This window comes from Chaetura pelagica, unplaced genomic scaffold (assembly GCF_000747805.2).
Source record: "Chaetura pelagica isolate M959 unplaced genomic scaffold, ChaPel_1.0 scaffold266, whole genome shotgun sequence".
NCBI lineage: Eukaryota > Metazoa > Chordata > Aves > Apodiformes > Apodidae > Chaetura > Chaetura pelagica.
This window is the reverse complement of record NW_009953799.1, coordinates 1,078,252-1,103,224: the sequence shown is the minus strand read 5'-3', so window position 1 is coordinate 1,103,224 and position 24,973 is coordinate 1,078,252. Positions and strand designations below refer to the sequence as shown.

At 40.4% G+C, this 24,973-nt stretch overlaps 1 protein-coding gene across 1 annotated transcript; it reads left to right on the top strand.

The window, feature by feature from the left end:
- The first annotated feature begins 8,310 nt into the window (after positions 1–8,310).
- On the top strand, positions 8,311–23,208 carry LOC104391845 (granulocyte-macrophage colony-stimulating factor receptor subunit alpha-like). The gene is made up of 10 exons (XM_010001191.1): positions 8,311–8,395; positions 8,574–8,707; positions 11,932–12,055; positions 13,175–13,304; positions 13,396–13,574; positions 14,936–15,075; positions 20,473–20,602; positions 21,038–21,134; positions 21,974–22,055; positions 23,134–23,208. The coding sequence occupies exons 1-10, from the start codon at positions 8,311–8,313 to the stop codon at positions 23,206–23,208; spliced, it is 1,176 nt and encodes a 391-aa protein (XP_009999493.1).
- Positions 23,209–24,973: the final 1,765 nt, after the last annotated feature.

Below are 24,973 nucleotides of genomic sequence, written 5' to 3'. Positions count from 1 at the left end.
ATTTATGCTAGGTTGGAATGTCACCTGTATTTACCATCCTAAAAACACATTTATTTGGATTCACTCTACCAGTTTCAGCATGCTACGTAAGCTCTTTATTGACAAGTTTTCTAAGCTCAAAGTTTTAAACTGTTATTTATGAAAGGTGATACAAAAGCATTTCCACACATAGAACTTTATATTACTTCTATGCAGGCCACAAAATCTTCCCCTTTTTCAACTTTTTCTACTTCCTACCAAATATAGATGTAAAAATACAGATCATAATTCCTCATTTACTCTTAGTCCCACAAAATGGGAAGATTTTTTTCTTTATTAATGGTCTCTGGAAGGGGTTGAGATAAAGGAGGCAAGAAAATATTTCTTGAAGGGTTAAGCCAGTATAAAGAAGAAAAGAAAAATCAGGTTTTCAAGAAGGCTCAATTCTTTTGAGAAGAATTTCAACCTATGTCAAATGTTTCCCTGCCACATGATCTGGCTGTTAAGCTCTACATCAGTTTTGAAAACATCCATGGTGAGGGAATGCCAGAGCTATAAAGAATTGCCAGATCTATAAAGAATTTATTAAAGAATGAAACCTTTACAGATTGAAAAGAAACTACTGATTTTTTTTTCCTGAAGTCCCACTGTTTAGCAGAGGCCAAGGAGCCAGGGAAACATACTGCAAATTTTATCTTTACATCATTAATAACAAAAATGTTCAAACAAGAAGAATTAGGATGGAACAAGCTAATTTATTAAGAGATAATTTTCTATTTATTATTTCAGTCTAGTCTCTTCTCAGAGGTGTGTGTAAAATCTTCTTTTGTAATTGTTTGCATTATTGAATGAACTTGACACGTTCTTAACATCTGTACATCTAGGGAAGAAAAAGTTCTCAATCTAGTTGTTTTGCATTTAGGAAAGAAGCATTACAGGAAATTCTTACATATTTGAGAGCTTCAGTGCAGGAAAAAGGTACAGCGTCAAACTTAGAGCAACTGACAATGGTTGTTTAGTGAGCCAAAGCTGGGGAGAGTGGAGTACACCTGTAGAGTTTGGTAAGAAGAAAATAACTTCCTTGACCTAGTTTTCTCTCAGTTATTCCTTGTCTGCCTCATTTATTGCTTCATGCGTACAGATGGAAACACATTTCTATTTGCACACTCATTCGTTGGATCAAAAGGAGCAAAGAAATCTTATACCTCTTATTATGAAGGAGGTCTCCAAGGACTCTGATGTGACAGTGGGTGCTTCTTGCAAGGAGACAGTGAATAATGCAGACCTTTTTGAGATCCATTGCCATTTCTTTTCCTTCTTCCATTTTTCCTTCTGGCTTTATATACATCTCTTTTCCCCAGTTACTTTCTGACTCCTTGGATTTTGAAGCACTCTGTAGGCCTCAGTTCCTTGGTACAGTCTCCAGTTGCTGCAGACAGTCCATATATACTGTTAGACAGTCCATTCCTCCACGTGTTACAGGGCAATGAGGTGTTAAGCTGAAGAAGCAGCCATTTCATACCTGTACGTGACACTGTAACGCAAAGCAGATGGCACAGAGCTGGGAAGTCATTCCTCTAATCAATTCTAATCAATACTTTGTTGATTGCTTGTCTTTCAGGAGAAGAACAATTTGCAACTACTTCATCATACATGTTACTTCTGTTATCACTGCTGGTAGCAAGTCTCCTGCTTTTTCTCTGCACAGTGTAAGCCTTATTTCTTGTGCAAAAAAATTCACTCTGCAATTGAAATAACACCTCTTTCCTCAAAATAAATTTTCTGGCATCCTTCTAAAGGAGAGGAGGGAGGGAGAAAATTGACACTGAGCTATAGCAGGAACTATGACCTGGTAGCTGTTCCTCAAAGAGGCTTTATATTTCTGATTCCCAGCTTTCTAACCCACTTGCTCAGTGTAACACAACACAGTCCAATAGTGGGAAAAAGGCCTTATAATGACAGTGCCACTTTCCTGCCATCAGAAGGCAATGCAGATGGGTGGTATATTAAATTGTTTCTTTGTTGTAAGGATATTACCCTTTCAGATACTTAAAAAAACAACTTCTTATGATTCCTGAATAAGTCATAAACTACATTATTATCAACCAAATTGTAACAATTAAATGATACCACTGTATTCAGCCTATGTAATTTTCAGTTACTTTTTTTGCTACTTTCTTAATAGAAATAAAATAATACCTTGGAAGCATTATCATACAGTAGGTGTTCATATGTTTGCATAGTAAGTCTTTTCTTCATCACCTCTTTTTTTCACCTTAGAAAGGTTTATTTGAAAAAGACATCAGCTGCAGTACCACAGCCAAGAGACCTGTTCCATGAGCTCTCTTCAACAGGTTTCCAGGTATAGATTTTTTTTGTTCATATTCTTGGGGTATTGAAAGAACAGGTCCATATGCAAGTAATTATTCTGTTTTTTCATTTCCATTCTGAAACAATTGTCATCAGTCTACCCAGAGCCTTGGAGAAAATACATCATTTCACCCTGCTCTCCCTAAAAGCCATATGCTATCCTAGAATACTGTTGAGCTTTAGATTCTCAGCACCATAATAATGCAGAATCATACTGTTAGTCAGTGATGGGGAGAGAAGGTACAATGAAATCTACTGCTTGCCAAAAATAGTTGTGCCATGGCAGATGTTGAGACCCACGTTAGTATTTTGCAGTGATGCTGAAGGAGGAAAAGTTTCTAAGGTATGGTAAGCTAGAATGTATAGCAGTGCTGAGAGTTTCTAACTTATGTGGAGAGCTGAGAGCTCATGAGAAGAAGGAAAAGATAGACATTGCAAGTAACAGGGGGCAACTGCCCATGCAGAAAACATGTTGCAAAATTTGCTGTAATTTACCAAGTCTTTAAGGTGGCTACAGCCACGTTAGGAAGTAAGAATGTGCCCACAAGGACACAGTGGATCTCTGGTGAGCCTTTATAGATAATTTTGCTTCCTATTCCTTTGTCATGTTAACTTTTCCATGTGAAAAAAAAAAGATTAGATTTCTGGCTTTTGAGTTGAAAAGTCTGTTGTTGTTCTTTTGAGAGCTTATCATGGAGAGAAGACTTAGATATGTCAAATTCAGTCTTCTCATTTACAGAGTCCTACTACAGCTTCTATATAATAAATAGCAATTTTCTGAATAACAGGAGATTCATAAATTGTAAACATGTGGCTATTGTCATGCATGAAACACTAATGAAATGTTTTACTCTTCTTTTAATAGGCAAAATATAATAATCAATTAACAAAGCACGAAGATGAAGAAGTAATAATAGTCATTGAAGAAGTGGCATAATGGCATGCAAGTGAAACAAGCAACTTGAATTTTTTCAAACATATATACCTTGTTGGCAGCAATTTACAGGTTTTTCATATTGTCTCCTTCTTGCAAGCAGAGATAATAACATTGCCTGGAGAGAAAATTCCTCCAAAGCCTGTATTTTAAAACTTCTTGTATTTTATTATGGTGATTATTCTTGTGATGTTTCAGCAAAACTGTGCTTCAGAAGTTCTTATGCTATTTTTTAATATCATGCAAAAAAAAAAAAAGAACAATCACACTTAAGGGGTTCAGGATCTGCACTGGTCCAAAGCCTTGGAAAAGGTATAGTCATGGTGAGATTAGATCAGGAGTAAAAATTTGTCTTCTGTATGAAAATTCACTGAAAACCAGTCAAGATCAAACCTCTTAAAAATTATCATTTGCTCATACAAAATGAGTACTGTTAGACAGTTGGTACTGATGGCCTTGAGCCATCCTATACTGCAAACTGAGCTCCACTGAGCAACATTTGAGCACTGAGCAACTGAGCAACACGGGGCTCATGCAGCAGAGGACATTAATAGAAGAGCAGAGGAGAGTACAGCAGAGTATAGAGTAGAGTAGAGTACAGTAGAGTAGAGTAGAGTAGAGTAGAGTAGAGCAATAAACTATTCTCCAAGCTTTTGGGACTTAAATAAATATTTGGTTTAGTCCCGTTCCTGTAGTGACTCTACTTCCTGTAGAGCCAAAACTCTGTAAACAACCCTAGTGTCTCACACAATCTCTGTCTTCTCTCTCTCTTCTTCTTTCAGTTCTTTTCATTTCTCTTCCAGCTCCGGGATCATAGCCAGGTTACTTGACACAGTCTTTATGACTTTCTAAAAGATAACAGATCTTGGTAGAACCATCAATCAATAGCATCTGCTTAGCTTGGCTATTTTCAGGTTTTTTTAATTTGTTTGCATTTTTTGAAAGCCCCAGGTGAAGTCTTGCCCTAATATAGGCAAGCAAAGAAACCCTCTAGGTAGGACAATTCCTCTGCAGTAACACCACTGTCCTTGTGGGCTGTTTGGATTGTTGTGCTGTAATATATTCCAATTTTAAAATAAAATTACACCAAACCTCAAGACCCAGACTTCCTCATGGTGTTATAGCAGTGCATCATCTGAGAGAGCACCAGAGAACACCCTGCTCATCTACTGCCTGCTGTACAGGCAGGAGCATGGGGCTTTGCCAGGGGTGCACAAGTAGTCATGCAATTGAGAGTTCACCTGGGGAAAGAAAACCCAGCATAGGGGTGGCATCCTTCTCGCTAAATTGGCGAGATATGGGTTTGATGGGTGGACTGCTCAGTGAATAAGGAACTGGCTGGATGGTCGTATCCAGAAGGTGGTGGTCAATGGCTCTAAGTCCAGATGGAAAACAGTGTCAAGGGGTGTCCCTCAGGGGTCAGTGCTGGGCCCAGTGTTGTTCAGTATCTTCATTAACGACATTGACGGTGGCACTGAGAGCACCCTCAGCAAGTTTGCTGATGACACCAAGCTGGGTGGTGCAGTCGATATGCCAGAGGGACAGGATGCCATCCAGAGGGACCTGGACAAGCTAGAGAAGTGGGCCCAGGTGAACCTCATGAGGTTCAACAAGGCCAAGTGCAGGGTCCTGCACCTGGGCCCAGGTAACCCAAGATATGAATACAGGCTGGGGGAGGGAACACGTGAGAGCAGCCCTGTGGAAAAGGACCTGGGGGTACTAGTGGATCAAAAGCTGGACATGAGCCACCAAGGGAGGTGAAAAACTGGGGGACAGGAGAAAGGAAGATGCACTGAAACTCTGTCTTCCTTCATTTTCCAGATCCCCATTTGATTCTCTGTGACATTTCTTATGGCTCTGTTTTTATTACTGTAGGCACTTCCCCCTTCACCTCTCACTTCTCCATGAAAGTAGTAATGCTACATTTGTGGTCGTCTGTTACTACCACAAAATCTTGTGCTTTCCTTCCAAAGATGCAACAAAATTAAGGTGTTTTTTTTCATTCTTTGTGATCAGAAGTCCTTTCTTCCATCTTTGCTTCCACCAGTAAGCGTTAAAAAAACACCTACATGGATAAATAGAGAGTTCCTTTAATCTGAAAGTGGAGTGAAACTTCTAACAATGGACTATTTCCTCTGAATGCCTGAAATGTAAACTTTCAGTTTGTCTGTTGACACCTTTCATGTGATAGGGATAGTGATAGTGATTATTATCAAAAAGAACTGCTTCTATGACTAAATCTACTTTCTGGTAAAACATACATCTATTCATATTTGCTCCTCAATCCCAATGTTTGCTTCTTAATTATACTTCAGAAAAACTTTGTCACATTTTTATTCTCTGCTAACATACAACAAAAGTGAACTCCCATGAATTGGTCCTTATAAAGCCACTATTATTTTAGACCTTTCCCTCTGAAACCACAAAAGACTATGCAAGTCTCTGTTGATTCTCTCATTATTACTGTTTCTAGGGATGACTGGAGGTTTTTTTTAAGTTCAGGATGCTCAAAGTGGTTTGTTTGTCTCTTCAGTCAATATCAAGCAAGTGACAGACATGATCAAATGCATTAACACATCCATAGGGTGTCACTTAATGCATTGCTTTTCAGTTCAGGCCCTGCTCAATAAGAAGAGGAAAAAGAAAACTGCACAACTGGAGCCAAAGGAAAAGATGTGAGAGAAACAACCCTGCAGACATCAAGGTCAGTGAAAAGGGAGGGGGAGGAGGTGCTCCAGGTGCAAGAGCAAAGATTCCCTTGCAGGCCATGGTGAAGGTCACAGTGAGGCAGCCTGTCCCCCAGGAGCCCATGGAGGTCCATGGTGGAGCAGGTATCCACCTGCAGCCAATAGAGAGCCCTGCACTGGAGCAGGTGGATGCCCAAAGGAGGCTATGACCCCATGTGAAGCCCACACTGAAGCAGGTTCCTAGCAGGACCTGTGGACCAATGAAGAGAGGAGCCCATGCTGGAGCTGTGTTGCTGACAGGACTTGTGACCCTGTGGTAGACCCATGCTGTCTCTGAAGGACTGCATCCCGTGGAACAGACCCACACTGAAGTCCATTAAGAAGTTCAGCCTCTGGGAAGGATTCACATTGAAGAAGTTAATAGAGGACTGTCTCCCATGGGAGGGACCCCACATTGGAGCAGAGGAAGAGTGTGAAAAGTCCTCTGCCTGAGGAGGAAGGAGCAGCAGAGATAACCACATGTGATGACCACAATCCCCAGCCCCCTTCCTCTGCACTGCTTGGGGAGAGGGGATGGAGAAAACAGTGAGTGCAGTTGAACCCAGAAAGAAGGGAGGTGTTTTTAAGAGTTGAGTTTATTTCTCATTATCCTACTCAGATTTGATTGGTGGTAAATCATACTAACTTCCCCAACTCAAGTCTCTTTGTCCATGACTGTAACTGCTGAGTGATCTCCCTGTCCTCATCTAGGGCCACCAGCCTTCCACTATATTTTCTCTCCCCTGTTCATCTGAGGAGACAGAGAAATAGAGCAGCTTTGGTGGGCACCTTGTGTACAGCCAGGGTCAACCCACCACACGTTTTCTACTGTTTTAAATTTAAACATTTGAAGAAATGAAATTACTTTACATGAATTATAGATCTCCATATTAAGTAAATTACATTGTCTTCTGTAAAGCAAAATGTTTTAGGGTATAAGAGGTACCTTATACCCTCTTATATCCTCTTCAGGTACCTCTGTCCTGGCCTGGCCTTGGTCCCTAAGGAGGTGCCCAATGCCCAGGGCTAGAGCTGCCCTGGAAGCCCTCAGCTACCCTGCTCCTGGCTGGTGGTGGGATGGGCCCTGGCTGCCCTGCCCCACCATGGAGAACCCCCACTGCTCCTAACCCCTGAAAAAGGCTTATATTGAGAGGTGCTTTGTACTACACAGTATTCCTTGGAGCTAGAGAGAATACCTGTAAAATAAAAGAATTGTATGCACTTGCTGGATTCCCAAGCACCAGTGGACTCTGCACAAGAAAAAGGAAAATTTAACCAGTTAATTGCTTGTCACTTAGATGAATTGTGCAATTACATGAATTTAGTAAGAATCAGGAGGGAAGTGATGAGCATTATATCTTGCAACACTTCCGATGGTACAACAGTTCCCTAAAACATAAGCAGCAAGGACAAGGGAGCAAGCCCTATTTATAGCTACATGACCATTTAAAACACAAGCCTTTCCATCTTCTCTGAGACTGAAGACTGACAGAAATATAAATGAGGGAAAGACGTTTAGAAGTAGAAGGTAGGTCCATCTTTGTCTTCCTGTTTGCTTGCTGAGGTATTCACTGAGGCTCTGAGAAGTCCAGAGCTGGAAGGGTGATGTCCCAGGAAAAATCTAACAAGCTGTCAGCGGAGTACATGGAGCTGAGTTGAATGATTTTTTTTTTCAGAATGAAGTACCTGCCTGCTAAGAAAGGCTCTCACCACAGTTTTGGTTTTCCTGCTGGATTTGATACCGAATTAGTAGCAGTTAGGCACAGCTCTTAGATCCACTTTTAAGCTTATACTCAAAAACATCTTCAAACGTAGATGGACTAATGCCCTCCCCAATTTACATAATCACCATTGGGCAACTTTAGCTAATCGATACTGCTGGGACCCATTTTGATATTTTCTGTTGGAAGCTGTTTAACCACCTGCTTGGTATCTATTAACCCTAACCTTTGTATATAGCAGATAGATAAATAATCTTTGGATCTTAACACAGCAGTCACCAAATGAATGTATGTAACACTTGTACAGTGCTTCTGAGATCAGCTGAGCTTTACAAATCATCACACAAATTGTTTTGTTACAGAAAAGGCAGCTGCTTTAATGTTGCTACTGTTTATTTCAACGTTTCTCTGGCTGCTTAAGAAGTCTATCTGATCTTTCATCCCACTAGAACTGACAGATAATCAGATGGTGCAGAAGCAGGCACATGAGCAGGTCAGGCTAAACTAGAAGAGAGTGGTTCACACTGGCATCTTTCACCTTGAGCAAGTGTCATTGATCTCTATCTCCAAGGAGGAAGAGATGGTTTCTCCTCTTGAGCTCATCTTCATGACCCAGTGGATGCTGTTGATCTCCCACTTGTGTGTTGGCTGGCACTGCTCAGACTGTGAGTACAACACTTTTATGGGGCAATCTTCTGAAGTGGAGTGCAATGTGCTTTCCTCATTATGGGTAGTTGTGCTTAAGTTTCCTTCTGTCTTAGATACGCTCAGTAGCAACCCCTGTACCCAAAACTCTGGGAATCAGTCCTGCACCTTACTGATCCTCTTATGTGACACTTCCAGCAGAGATGCCAGACTCACCTATTACAAATTTAAAGCTGAATCAGTGGAAAATGGAACTGAGTTGGATAAGCAGCATGAACTTCACTGAGAACTGGTGTTCAGTGACCACAGAAGATTTTACTGAGACTATAATGGTAAATTTGCTATGTAAAGTTTAACGGAGATTAATTATTACACTTCCTCCTATTTCTTCATATCCTTAAGTCAGGGAAAAAAGTATCCTTGATAGGAAACAGAGAGTGTTTTAGCAGTCCTTTCTAGACCTGTGTTGGTCCTGAGATGTGTATGTCCTGTCTGGCCACTCTTGTGAAGTTCTTACCTTCAGGGGACTCTCGTGGAATTAGGACCTTGTTGGGACTGAAGTGTAAGATTGTCTCTTTTCCTGGTTTCAGAGGAACTTTGGCAAGAGACATTCCATGCTGTGCAGATGAGATGTAGAGACTGAATTAGTTAGATACATGAATCCTTACTGACTTACCTAAAAATAAGACATAAGCATTCAGGGACAGAGACACGCAGTGATGTGCCTGCTCAGGGCTGATTGGTGTGACAAAGAAACTATGAAGACACAGTATTTCTGGAGTAGCTCCTGAGAACCAAGTAGGTTCATACAAAGAAGGGTTTGGATTGGAAGGGAACTTTTAAAGACCATCTAGTTCAAGCCCCTTGCCATGACAAGGGACACCTCCCACTGGATCACTATGCTCAAAGACCCATCCAACCTGACCTTGAACACTTCCAGGGAAAGGGCATCCACAGCTTCATTAGACAACCTATTCTATCACCCTCATCATAAAAAATGTCTTCCTTACTTCCAATCTAAATCCACCCTCTTTCCATTTAAAAACATTGCCCCTTGCTTTGTCACTATAGGCCTTGGTAAAGTCTCTATGTCCTTTTTTCAAGCTCCCTTTATATATTGAAAGGCCAGAAAAGTCTCCTCAGAGATTGTCTTTCTCTAAACTGAACACTCCAACTCTCTCAGCCTTTCTTCAGAGGAGAAATGTTCCAGCTCTCTGATCACTCTTGTGACCTTCCTCCAGACCTGCTCCAATGGATCCATGTATTTCTTGTTCTGCAGAACCCAGAGCTGGATGCAGTACTTCAGGTAGGGTCTCAGCAGAGCACAGTAGAGGGAGAGAATCACCTCCCTCGACTTGCTGACCACTGTTCTTTCTATTGAGCCCAAGATGTGATTGGCTTTCTGGGTTGTGAGTGTACATTGCTCATGTCCACCAGTACTCTTAAGTCTTTCTCCACAGGGCTGCTTCAAATCCATTCATCCCCAGTCTTTACTTATGTTGGGGTTGCCCTGATCCAGCTGTAGGACCTTGTACTTGGCCTTGTTGAACTTCATGAAGTTCACATGGGCCCACCCCTCAAGCTTGTCAAGATCCTCATTCAGCTTGCTGTCATCCACAGGCTTCTTCAGTGTGTGCTCAATCCCACTCTCTATGTCATTAATGAAGACTTTCAATTGTACTTGTTCCAGCACGGGCCCTTGAAGGACTTGACTTGTTACTGGTTCCATTTGAACATTGAGCCATTGACTAAGTTAAGTCTCTGGTTGTGCTCATCCAGAAAATTTCTTGTCATCTAACAGTCTATCTGTCAAACTCCTACCTCTCTATTTTAGAAGCAAGAATGTTGTGTGACACCATGCCAAAGATCTTACAGATAGCCAGGTAGATATCTATTGTTCTTCCCTTATCAACTGTTGCAGTCATTCCATTATCAAAGGAATCAATCAAAGAGCCATGACTTTTAAATATGATGGAGGCTGGCTTGGCAACTACATTAGTCAGTTCCCTCAGGACCTTAGTATGCAACTCATTGGGACCCATGGACCTACATATGCTCAGGTTCTTCAAGTGGTCTCAAACCTAATCTTCTTTTATGATGGGAGGGATTCCATTCCTCCAATCCCTGCCTTGAGATTCAGGGATTTGAGAGATATGGGAAGGGTGATAGCCAGTAAATGTTGAGGCAAATATTTGCTGAGTACCTAAGCCTTCTCCATCTCAGTTGTCACTAGTTCTCCTGTCTTATTTATTAAAGGCACTACACTTTGTTTACTGACCAACTTACACATGATAGCCTGTATTATTATTGTACACATTCCTTGCCAAATTTAGCTCCAGATCAGATGCAAACTTCAGCTTCAATTTGGACCCAAATTTTTGATAACAGATGTAAGATCTAGAACTCAGATTTTGTATACATGTATTGCTTGAGAAGTGTCATGACTATGAACACTTCTTCTTCGGGTTAGTCTGCCTTCAGTTCTTATGAAGAGAAGTCAGCAAGCTAAACACTTCCTATTTTGCAACTGCTATGTTTGTCAAGCAAAACAGATTTGTCTTTCGCTGTCCTCTACAAGTCGCACAACTAATTCAAAGCAAGTCATGAAGCTGCCTTCTAGAGATTACTCTTTTCCCTGTATATGTATTATTCCTGCCTTAGCTGAGTTTTCTTCCTCTAGAGTCCAAAGCTGTCTCCATCAATTTGGCCAATATTTCTTGTGCATCTGATTGGGTAGGCAATTTCCAAAATGCATTAATAGAGAGGGAGCATTTTACATTACAATACTGTGTCAAGCAAGATGCATCGTACAGCTATGGTAAACAATGTTTCTATAGGCAGTTTCTAGAAAATTCTGAAATCTGCAAACTCCTCTGATACCCCATTCAGTTATATCATCTGTATCAGTAATCACAGATCTGAGTAGATTCATGTCACTCTCATTTCAGCTAAGCATGGAAATCACTAGTCCCCTAAGCTCTGAGAGGAGTTAATAGAGAGGTACAAGGTCTGCCTGAAGGCAGTGTCTCCCACCCATCTGATATGCCACTGTGTCTTCCTTCACCACTGCATTGACAAGGCACTTAGATGACTTGCCCAAATTAGATGCTAGTTTCTAGAAAGCTAATGTTAGTGGAGATGAACCTCCAGCCAGGTCCTTGTCCAGGCATTATCTCCCTTTGTCTTTCAAAGGAGTGTGAAGTGCAGCCATCTGTTGATTCTCAGGGAAGCACATATGCTCTATTTTGAGGGAGTTCAACTGATTTGGTGGACTGTGGTGAACTATGGGTAGAAGGAAGAGAGGAACTGCTATTCCTGACACTGTAATGAGATTGTCTTGCAGAAAGCACTGAACTTTGCACTGGTTAAGGTTCATTACGCAAAAATGCTGAGAGTTGTTCTTGAGCCTGGGAAGACATCAGCACCTAATTCACTAATTCAGAGGTCCCACTGTTACAAATCAAGAACAAGCTTAAGGTCTTTCTGCAGGGAACAGCACTGTGTAACCCAATAGATGACAAACTAAAAATTAAACCTTCTGCATGACATTTTTCAGGCAGAGAATATGAAGTGCATGTTTGGAAATATAGCACCTGCTCTACACAATGGGGTCAGTTTTTCTGTTACAGCAGTGAACGTGAATGGCACATACTCAAGCATATGCAGATATATTCCTCAAGGTAATGCACTAGACTTCAGAAAAGGATTTGTTTACTTCCAATCACTTGGGAGCAAAATAAAAACTGAAACCCTTCACTTGTTAATTCATCTATTTCCTGTAGGATGACGAGGCTCTTGTTCACAGCTTTGTGACGATGTTTCTGTGAAAAAAAAAGTTTCCTAAAACTATTTCAGCAGTTCAGAATTTTCCTAGCACTAGTTGTCACCTTGCTTCATGCCATCTTTTTAATTGCCAATTCTCTTTAAATTGTTGTTGCTAATATTCTATTAACTGCATTTGAATGTCTTTAAAATGTGATTAAAATCCAAGTGAAATAGGTTTGCAGCTGCAGTTTTGAAATCAAGAACATCGGTGACATCTTGGGAAAATCATGAAAAATGTGTGACACCTTGAATTTTGTCACTGAATTTTGTTCATGGTGCAATGCCCAACAATTTGCAGTATCTCACCCACCGTAATAAAAAGTCAGACAGAATTTACTTTTCTTTGTGTGAGAGGAGTAATATACATTGAGACTGTTAAGAGAATGAGGTAAAAAATCTGTTCATTTAATCAGTCTGGAGCTGTCATATACAAAACAGCAATACTTCCTGCCTCATCAAGCTCAAAGTGATTTGCTGATTCTTTTTAAAAGGATGGATAAGTAATCCCTCCTTTTAAAAGGCATGTTTAAACTCCTTATTGTGTTTTTTTGGAGGGTGGGGATTAAGGAGTAAATTGATATATTTGTAATCAGAAGTTTCCTCATGTTAATCCCAGGTGGACTAAGGTATCACTGCAGAGCATAAACAACTAATGTTTCCTTTTGTGGCATTGTGATACCAGTGTTTCCTTTTGAATAGGAATAATTCAAAGCAGTGTAGGCTCCCCTGAGACTTAATCTATCAGACGCAGCTATAATCATATCTTCGGAGGATTTGTAGATGAAAAATTCCTCTCAACCTGTCAGAGCAAGTATATTCCAATGTTACTACCTAAAGTGAAGCAAGTAATTTCCAACCTAAGCAACAGCTAGATGGAGTTGCAGATGTCTAAAATATCTAAGCATGTGCCAAGATCCTCCAGCCTGGAGCAGCCACACAATTTTTCCTCATTGTGGATATTCCTGTGTTTGCAGGCATGAATGGGTCGGCCATTGAAAATTTCTCCTGTGTGATTTATAATGTTTCCCTCATGAACTGCACTTGGCAGGCAGGCAGGGATGCTCCAGAAGACACCCAATACTTTCTCTACTGGCAGAACTCAAGGTAAGCAAGTCTGCTTGAGTCTAGGGAAGTCTGTATGCTCATTTGACACATCACACTGCCCATGTTTAACTGAAATACTTGCTAAATACAGACACGATGGTGATGCAGTGGAGTGTGAGCTTTACATGAAAGACGAAACTGGCAGAAACACAGGATGTAGATTTCAAAATGTGAAGATAGATACTGAAAGAGCTTACTTCCTGGTGAATGGATCTAGCGAAGACTCCCTGATCCAGTTCTATGATGAGTACATTCAACTGTATGAAATTGGTAAGTCAATAATTTCTTTCAGCTTTATTTTCATTATTGCATGAGTAGTAGAGCATTTATTCCTGAGAAGGAACCAAGCACTCTCTGTCACCTTGAGTTGACAGTAAGACACTGTGGCCTCTTCAAGAAAATCTATTCACTAATCAAACGACCAATAGGGGAAATTAAGCAAGAAAGCTCCAGAGCATCATATTCTTTAGCAATCTACCCTTACTGTTTTTAGGTCTTTCTACAACAAGATCCACAGGTTTAGAGTGATTGTTCTTCCCACTGCTGCCCTTTCCATGATGAACACAGACTTTTCAACAGAGGACTCTTTTCAGAACAAGTTTATCTGAGCACTGATTTCTCCTTGTCTTTGCCAGTGTATCAGTGCCATACTCTTGATTAAATAAATGAATATGTGTACAAAACACCCAGGGTTTTCATAAGCTTTTTCACATATGATCTACTTGGAAGCAGCCCTGTGCAATTTACTTTTCCTGTGGCACAACCTGTCTGACAAAGTCCCACTGTTTTTGGTATTACTTCCAAAAAATGGACAAATAACATTTAATTCTATAAGGAGAAAGAATTGAGCTGTCATATCTCTCGTAGCAGATGAAATAAGACTGTTCTCTTACCAAATAGCCCATCACAAATAGGCCAAGCCTGCCTCTAAATGTTGTTGTAGAGTAGCAGTCTAGCTGAAACTAACGTTTCCCCTCTCAGCCTTTTATCACCTTTTCTGCCATGAGTGGCTGTCTTTTGCTGGTACAATCATCAAGGTCTTGGTAATGATCAAAATATAAAGGTGCTCATATTTTTGCTCATATCTGTTAGTCTAGGGAAAATGTGTGAAGAAGTTAGCCAGATTCTTAAAACTGAAGTGCAATGCTGAAATTTTTATGACTAATTTTTTTGGAAGGGGGAAATGAACCGCAAAGTTCACAGCATCAAGCTAGAGACACCTTCATGATACAGAAGTATTGTGTGAGGAGGCTTGAAGAAAGAAATCACCTTTGGATTTATTATATTAGGGTTGGCATCAGCTTGCTCTTCTGCAGTAAAAAACAACCTTATACAAAGAAGGCAGGACTCTACCTTATTAACCTAGAAAATTAAATGGAAGGGGGATGCATATTTGGATAATTCTAAGTCATGTTCCCTGGTTTAGTCACTGCTCTTTCTGATCCCAGCTACAGGACTTACAGAACTTGAGTCTTTCAATTATTTCTAACTGCATTCCTAAGAAAAACAGACACAAACTAGTATCTTTCTTCATAGAAGTGTTACTTGCAATTGAACTCTCTTTCATCAAAGAAAAAAAAGATCAAGTGATTTTAATAATTTAAATTTGGGGGGGGGTTATATAATTTCAGAAAAGCTCATGCCTCCATCAAATATCACTGTCAACTGTGATGAAATTAAAAACGACTGCATAATTCAATGGCAACGACCCCCCATAAGTCATTCTAACAAAGACAAGTGTTTTAAATACGAAATCAACATAAAGTATAAGGTAAGAGGGATTTCTTCACTACATTTAACATTAATACATATGTTTGCATTTAGAAATACACATGGATAGAAAGAAACTCAGTGTCTCTTGTATGGTGTAGCCTTCCTCAGACATAGTACTATATAGACATAGTACTATATACTTTTGTGGTTGTGCTTTTCAGGCATTCTGCTATGCCATACTGTTCCAATTTTTGTTTATCCCTGTTCCCCCATCTGAGATTTTGCTGCAGACACTGGTTGACTATGACTGTGTGGGACATGGTTAATCAAGATTTGAACATATAACAGCTGTGGCTGCCACAAAATGCAGAGAAGGCACTTCTTTCACTAAGACCTGTTGAAGTTGTCCTCACTTAGAGTCCTTCCAGTGGTGACTGCATCTTTATGAAAGAGCAAAGTTCAGCTGTAAATACTGGACAAAGAAACATGCATCCACTTAACAAGTAGGAGTTGATGGATGTGAATGAAATTCATGAATATACGTAATGCAAATAGCTTATCCAGATATCAAATATAAGCAACATATTCTTTGCTCCAAGAGCTGAAGCTGTATAGTGCTAAATAAAAGGAAAATATATGTGAGACAAAGCAGAAAGGCAGTGTGAATAAGCACAGGTTACTGAGGGGCTCATTTAAGCTACTGAAAGTCAACTTCAGGCCATGGCTTTACAAATCTTATTTGCAGCAAGAGGGAAGGAGTGAGATTGCAGTGTTCTGCCTCGAGAGTGAACTACTGTAACTGTGTCAGAATTGCACCAAATTTCCACAGGGTGGCAGACAGTGACTAGAAAGGAAAAACCTTTCTGTACTACAATCAGATTTGGCCACTTAGTGGCTGATTGAAGGCTTCCTCTAGATTTCTATTACTTGTTTTATAGAGTATTCAATTCACATGTAGTCTGAAATGCCCAGCATTTTTAAAATAATCATTAGCAGTGTTCATCTTTTTAATTATGGCAAAATTCAACAATTGCTGTGTTGCAAAATTTATTGTTTTACCACTGTCAGGTATAAACTTGTACTGTTTTAATACTACACTGTGACCAACATACATTGTTACAGCTAACCAGGAAACTATTTGCATTGGGAACACACAAATGATAATACCATGAGGAACATAATTTCAATTACATTTTTTCATGTCTGACACCAATAAACTGAATTTGCTGAGACTCTTGGATTCTTCTTCAGCAATGTTTTAAGTTAAGGCTTTATAAATCGGGATATCTTGGAAACCTGAAGGTGAACTCTACCTGTGAAAACTGAGCTAAAAAGCTACAAAATTCCTCAGCTTTTTCCATATCCCTTATCTCTAGGTTCACCCAACTCAGTGACCAACAGGTCTGCAATCTCCTTAACCTCTTTTGAGCTTCCAGTGCACTCATAGAATTCTTTCTTGTGTTCACATCCCTCACTAATCTCTCTACTCCAGCTGAGCTTTTGCTTTCCTGACTCCATTTCTGCATGTGCAGATTTTCTCCCTGTATTTCTCCCAAATTCCTTCTTCTGCTTTCTGCATACTTCTCTTTTGTCTCTGAGCTCAGACTCAAGCTTCATTTCCTGCCATGCTCACCTGGAACATTTGCTCAAATTTTCTGCACACCAGAATCGACCTTCCTTGTGGTCTGAGAAGGTTGTCTTTGTAGATCAACCAGGAACTTTGCCCTCCAGGGCGACTTCCCTTGAGTACCAAGGCCTGTGTCTTTGAGGTTTTCCCAAGCTGCCTGAAGAAGGTCTCTTCTGCTTCCCTTTCTTGATCACAAGATCTGGAACAAGCACCTACTGCACTGTCAACTGTATTGGTCTGTCCTCTGATGCCTACTCACAAGCTCTCCTAATGGTTCATCATTTGTCCAAGACAGACCCCTGTGTATTGAAGGCACTCCTCTACACAGAGCAGAAGGACCAGGTTAGCAAGCCTGTTTGCAAGGATGCTCTCACCCCACTTGGTGAAATGTATCCCATGCCTGCTCAGTACCCCCTGTTTCTCAAAAAGGGTCCCAAGATCATAGAGGCCAAAGCCCTGCCTGTGACATCAGCTGCTCAGACAGGTGTTGACCTGCTGGATTAATTCAGTTCTGCTCAAAGCTTTCCCTCTCACTGGAAGGACTGAGGAGACACCATCTGGGCTTCCTGCCCTTGACCATACCCCTAGAGTTCTGCAATCACCCTGACCCTACTGTTGATGCCCACATAGAAAAGGAGGAAGGGGGGCTCAATGGCCAAACAAGCCTGGCAGTCCTTCTGCAGCATCCTGGAAACTGGCCCCTGGCAAGCAGCAGACCTCCATCAGGTCAAATTAACAGAATGGTGCCACTAAACCCTGTGGGAGGGAGTCTCTTTTAACTGTCATACAAATTTTCTCCTTCATTTTTTTTAAACACAGTGTCCTTTTACACATCTCTTCTTCCAAAACTTGCAAAAGACCAGCTGTTCTGGACCTCTACTTTCTGAAGGCTGCCATGACCTCCCTGCTTTCCTACATAATATTTTTAACAAGACAGACCAAAACAGGGGATACTCCTTCACTTTTTCCTAAACTAATCCCTGTGCTAGTTTATAAATTCTAGAAGTTGTCCTATACAGCAGCATATCTTGCAAACTCATGCTCAGGTGCCATGTGAGGATGCACACAGTTATTTTATACAATAGGTTTGGATTAATATAATTTGTTTAAAAATGGAGTAACAGAATTCAAAATAATTTGAAAAATAGGTAACTGGCAGGCTAATGGAGATGAATCTGCAGTCATTAGTTGTATGTGGCCACTACATTACATCATAGTCATTATGTCTATTCAGAAGAGATGAGTGAATTTTATTCTGTGTATCAAAAATGTAGTTGTAGGGAAGCCTAAAATATGTGTGAATGCATGTAAATACTGAATATTTTAATCTGAGAGAAAAGGAAACTATTTAGATAGTCTTTCTAATTAAATATAATGACATTTATTGTAAAATATAAACACTAGATGTTAACTAAAAATTTTATCTCACAGATTTTGATCTTTTTTCTTCCTGGAGTGTGTAAGAATGTGTGTTACAGTTTTCATTCAGGTGTACTTTGCTTGTGTTTCCATTTGTGTTTCCAATCTGAAATATAACCTATTTATCAACTCTAGTGGTAAGGAAAACAAATACTTATCCATAGAATTGCTTACTATGTAAACGTGGCATTGTGGATGAATTATATATTAGATACTAAATGTTGGATAAATTACTAGTTCTTCTGAAAAACTGTCAAGTATCTAAGAAAGAGTAGCACATAAAAAAAAGGGACAATAGATAAAAATGGCTTATTATTGAAACACAAAGTAATTGGGTTTTTTTTGTTGCTTTTTTTTCTCAATGTACAGGCTAATCCTGAGGGAAGAACCAAATATACTTCTATACAAGTAAGCCTGGTTGATATGTGAAAAGCAAACATCATGCAAGTGCCTTTAATCAGTATGTGTTCAATGTGTGCTTTACAGGATCCTTATTTATAAATTTCATTAATGTATCAAATGGTAAATCAACAAGATATATGTCATTTATTATACATTCAAGGACAGAACTTTATTACTATTCTGTTAGCATTGTGAAAAACCTTCCATTTTGCATTATTTTGTTGAATTTCCTCCTCAAAAATTTATTTCACAATTTGAAGTTATAATATCCGTGACATCAGAGAAAACACCTCCTAAAAATGTATTTATTTAAAATTAAAAACTAAGACCATAAAAGCCCTGTGGGATGCTTTGGGATCCTTTGGGCTGGAGGCTGTCCTCCAGGTATGCTGCACCTCCTCATCAGTGCAGCTTGCACTTCCAGGCTTTATCCACATGTCCTGGTTTAGGCCCAACACGACAACAAAGAACCAGCCCCATGGCCTCTCACTCAACTCCCCCCTCACACACTCTGGGATGAGGAGGACAAAGCCCAACTAGAAGGTCCTGGGTCCAGACAAAGGACAAGGAGGGATCTTCACCAATTAAGGGCCCGGGCAAAACAGACTCAGCTTGGGGAAAATAATACTGTAATTCCACACTAATCACACCCCCCAGGACACAGACACACCCAGAGCAGGGCTTGCAGATGTTACCCCACCCCTCCCTTCTTCCCGGGCCCCAATCCCTTGGTTCCCGGTTTCTCTCCCTCCTTCCCCCCAGCAGCACAGGGGGACAGGGGATGGGGTTTAGAGTCACTTCACAGGCTGGGGGTTCCTGCTGCTCCTGCCTCCTCAGCAAGAAGGATTCCTGACAGTCCTGCCCTGCTTCCCCACGGGGTCCCTCCCATGGCACAGAGGCCTCCACCAACCTCTCCTTCCTGAGCCCTTCCCACCAGGCCCGGAGCTGCTCCAGCCTGGGCTTCCCACAGAGTCACGGGGGCTTCGGGAACAGCCACCTCCCCTGGCCCGGGGGCTTCCACAGCTGAGCAATCAGAGCCCACTGGCAGCAAATCCTCTGGCCACAACATCCAAGTCCAGGGGCCAAGTTCCCCCCTCCTGGCGCCTTCAGGGAATGTCCCACCACGTTCCTCCATGAGTGCAGGGGCACAGCTGCCATCTCGCCATGGGCTGCAGGGAAACTGCTGCTGGGGCACCTTCTGCCCCTTCCTCCTCACCAACTACTCAGGATCTTTACCCCAGCACTGCCTTTCACCTCTCTGTCTCTAATCTTCTTCCCTAACTGTTCCTCTGCTCAGGTGTTATCCCAGTTCTTTCATATTTTAATGGCAGAGGCACATCTGTTTTCTCATAAATGGCTCCTTGGCTGGGTTTGGAGCAGGGGAAACTTCTCAGCTTCTCAGCCACCCCTGGGGCCCTTCCCCCACTACCAAAAATCCCACCAGACCAAACCAGCACACCTGAAAAAGTATCCAAAAGCAACCAAGCATGGTGCAGTAAATTGTTGAAACATTAAGTACTGAAGTCCTCTACTTGTTTTGCAGGTTTGGCTGGAAAGTTATGCTTTCCCTGAAAAGCCATAATGCAAAGACTGAGGAAGGTTAGGTGCATGCAGTTTATTCTTCAAATTGCTCAATTATAGCAGCATTGAAATGAGACAATTCAAGATATTTTTTTCTGCCTCTGTTGATGTGCCGAGGGAAATTATCATTAGATAAGACTATATTGTATGAAATTGCAGGATATAGTTTAAAAGATTAAAATATTCTAAACATTAAACATTTAACGAGAGACAGGTTATTTTTTTAAATGGAGATGAACAGATATGTACCTATTATTTATATAATAAACATGCATCTGCTTATTTATTGCTTTGCAACAGCAGTCTGCTTTAAAAAGCAATGCTCTTCTGGCCTGGTAGAAGTTTCACTGGTAAATGGCACTAGCATGTTATGAACACCCAGACGTGCAGCAAAGAAAAACAACTCAGTTTTGCTTTCTTTTTTAGGAAGGGGGGAATAATCACATATTTCAAAGATCCAATACAAGAAAGAAATACCTCTTGAAAATGAGAACAGCTGGCAGTGCCTGCCTCATGAACGCAGCCTGGGGAGAGTGGAGTGCACCTCTAGAGTTTGGTAAGAGTGAAAATCCACACCTTGGGCTATGTTTCCCCCAGAGCTGTCCTCTCTACCTTACACATTGCTGTCTGTCTGTGGACACATGGGTATGTAAAGGCTTGGCAAACATTTTGTTTCCTTCCACATTCCTGAGAAGAAGTGGAGGAAGAGAATCATTCCTTAAGAGTCTGACACTGGAAATCAATACCAAAAGTTGCACATTTGCAGTTTAAGTGCATCCCTGCTTGCTGCAGGGGAAGGAAACCAGGCTCAATGTCAATCCTTCTCAGCAGATGTTACTGCTAAAGTGCTAAATGAAGAAAGTGATTTTTATACCAAGAGCAACCTTTCAGACTGATAATCACCAGTCAATAAGCACAACAGTTGTGTGACACAGCTCTGCATCTGTTCCTCTTTATTAATAATAATACCTCATGACCATTTTTCTTTCAGGAAATGAAGAAATTATTTCTTCTTCAGTATGGATTTTACTTGTGGTAGCAGTTGTGACCCTCGTAGTGGTAATCATTGCAGTTTTGTTCTGCAAAAGGTAAACTTAATTTATTTATTTTATTTTATTTTGCTTTGTATGGGTATGTGAAACAACTGTAATTCTTAAACAAATAAGGTAGAGGTGTCTCTATAGGACAGATAAAACTTTTTTTATTTACACTGTAGGAGAAATCAATCCAAATAGGTGATCCAGAGGCAAGTGCTATAATAGTGATATCTGAGTTCCCTCCCCAGCTGATCCATACAACTTTTTCCAGGATCTCTTCTGTAATGTGGCAAGGAGAGCAATTACATACAATTAATTATATTAACAGTACAGCTGCTCTGAATATTTGCAATGTAGACTGTCTACACAAAAGGTTTTCTGATATCTTGAACTGCTGAATTCATTGCAAAGATCCAGGCTGGTTTCACTTACTGGTAAAGGTTTTGCAACGTTCACTAGAATTACCCTAGCAAAATGAATGCATCTGAAAGCACATAAGCTCAGCAGCTAACTTCTTGAAATAAACCATGTAAGTGAAAGAGAAGGGATATTCTACATCATGCACTTTGTACAGAAATATATAGTAATTCAGAGAAGATACTCTTCCTCCAACTTGTTCAAATTTTACACCCACTTTTCATTTAAAAAGCAGAACAATTAGTTCCCTTTCAAAGAATAAAATAACTACTAGTGAATCTTTAACCAAAATGAAACCATTACCATCCAAAATCCTGGTGTTTTCCTTATTTGTGTTCATTCTGTGCTGAGATTATATATATTTTTCATTTCTCTTCCATCCAGGAAGAAGAAGATGAAAGCTAGTTCAAGGATGCAATGATTTGATGGTTACTTCATTGTGTTTTTTCTATCCCATCCCTTTTGATCTCCAGGACTGGCTGTTGGACAGCAGCATTTCTACAAATCCCAGAGCCAAAAAATGCATTTTGTGGACTGCCTGACACAAATCCAGAGGTATCTTCGCTTTCTGATTTATATTACATTTGGGAAATACATACAAGACTGTATTGCAGGTATTGCTTAAATTATAAGGAATTTAACACGTAGAAAACTCTTTGCCATATTTTGAGGAATTACAAGAGAAAATCAGCAGGCAACTTTGTTAAGGGCAATCAAATGCAGTGCTCTTCCAATCTCAGGGAGGTTACTGCCATTTAAGAGGTACAGGGGCTGATGTTGCCACTGGTAGGTTCAGACAGCAGCAAGGGCTGTGTGTTCTCCCAACACGAGGCACACATATGCAGAAACACACACACTGAGGACACTAATGCAGCCAAGCCACCCAGACCAGCATGGGGGCCTTTGCTGGCACCACATCAACACCACCAGCAGTCACATCAATAGGACTGCAGACAGCCTGTTGCTCCTCTCTGGCTGAGCAGGGCTGAAGTTTGCCAGTGAGACTTGCATACACCTTCACTCTCTGCCTTCACAATAACCATAAATTCACAAGTTCCTCACATTTTATCTTGGTATCTGGATCCTGAGTTCCCCCCTGCCAGGTCTCCAGCTCTCTCCTTGCATCTTTGAAGGTGCAGCTCTTCTCTTACTCACCCACTAGTCCATCTTCAGTGAAGTTCACTAGCAAGTTACACACACAGGATAGACAGAAATAAAGATGTTATAAAACACAACTGAAAAAGGATTTTGTGAGCTAACAGAACAGACTGTGATGGTAAGACACAGTTTTTGATGAGATCAGCGTATCAACCAGCAGCTCACTTGTGCCCTTTTTTGTCCAGCAATTCCTCAAGTTATGTCCAGTAGTTTTCCATGGTCTTTTCAATTAGCTAAATTTCAGGCCATTATCTACTCATCTACATTCATATATTTCAGGCCAATCAAAAATCATGTGTCAGCATTACAAAGCTATGTCCAGTTAAGGAAAGCTTTTCAGCTAAGAAACAAAGTCAGGAAGTATTTCTATAAATACGTAACAAAATTTTAAATACCTACAGGATTGTGCATAAGCAAGGAGAGGGTAACCTAACCATATGCATAAAACTAATTGAAGCATTTCTTTTCCTTTCAGATAATGGAGAGCAAAATTCAGTCATTAACATCTGAAAATGAAGATATAATATTAGTTGCTGACATAGTGAAATAACCAAGAAAACCTGAGAAATTTGAACTTACTTTGGCTCAGGCAGCTGTATATAAATATATCTGAAAAGTATGGAATAATATATAGGTCTTCTTCACTTTCTTCCTTTTCTTGGCAAAAGCAGAAGTGCAGCCCAGAGAGAATAGCTCACATAATTTTTTTAAATGTCATTGTATTTGCTTTTAATTCTGGCTAACTTCAGCTATTTGGATAACTTGTCCTTCCTGGGTGTCTTTCAATTTGTGAATATGATTTAAATACTTTGGTCAAGAAGTTTTGGTTACATTTTAATTTGTTGAAGGAAAAAATAATGTTCGTCTCGTATTAAAAAGAAAAAGAAGGAGTGTATTGAGACTAATAATAATCATAATAAAAAATTCTGGTACCTGAATGCCGTTGTCAAGAACAAGCCTATTCATAGTCAGTTTCCTCTGTTTTCTGAAAGTGCACAACAACTAAAAATTTGGGAATGGGATTGGAAACAGGATGTGACATTGAGAAGTAATCAAGGAGGAATCTCAAAAGACAGAAGTATGTCTAAAACCCTAACTAATCCTACAGCTTAAGTGTGTTACATACAAATTAAGAGACTAGCCACCATTGACTTTAGATCAGCAGAAAATTTACTTCTGTTGGTATCTAGCAATGCATGTTCTTCCTGCTCACTTGCCTTGTTACTACTTTCATTTCTCTGTAACATCTTAATATTTTAAAATATTGAGTGTATGACTTAGTTAATCTCTGTGAACTTTTATTCAAACAGAGGCCTTTACTACTTGGCTGGACAATAATTTTTCAGAGCTATAGGATTAGGACTAGGCACTGGGAAAACAGTCCAGGCTGTTGTTGAATTCAGTGACTGGTTATGAGGGATGTTCCTCAAGGATCGATGCTGAGACTCAGTGCATTTCATATTGACAGTAACTTGGACAATGGCATCAAATGCAGCCTTAGCTCTGAGGTTCTGGCAGGCAGCAAACTGAACACAAATCAGATGTGCTTCTTTATGGTAATGAAAACTACCCACATACTAGGCTATACTGAGAGTTGTGGACCCAGCAGATCAAAGGCACTGAATATTCCCTCTACTCAGCACTCATGAGTCTGCACATGCAGTTTCGTATCCAGATTTTGGCTTCCTAGTGCAAGAAAGACAGACAAACTGGCTAAGTTTAGCAGCAGGACACCCAGGTGATTATGAGGGTCTAAATGAAATGGGATTTTTCAGCCCAGAGAGTAGAAGCTGACAGGATACACCAGTATCTTCCACTAAGGAGGCAGAACAGGCTTGTCTGGGAGTTGCACATTGTGAGGATGAGAGGTAAGAGTCACAAGTTGCAGCAAAAAAAATCCAATTTGATATCAGGAAAAAGAATTATTTCCAGGAGTGGTTAGATGGTTGCTGGAACAGGTGTCCAAAGAGGCTGTGAACTCTTCATCCTCGGATATATTCAAAACACAACTGGACAAGCAACTGGATCTCGCATTGAAGTTGGCTGCACTTGAAGTGAGAGATTGGACTCAGTTACCTTCAGAAGTATATTCCAACCTAAATATTTATCTAACTATTTCTCTAAATGGCTCTTCTCAAAGCTGGTCAGTTGGTAAGCCTTTCTAAGTCCCTGCTGTGAAAAAATGATACTCATTTACACACTTAAAGCAATTGGAAGACCTGGAATTGTACTAAGTACTGGTACAGTTGCCTAGATAACTACTGTGTAACACATGCCTCTTCCACTTGGGAGTAACTTGACTCAGAAGATCATTT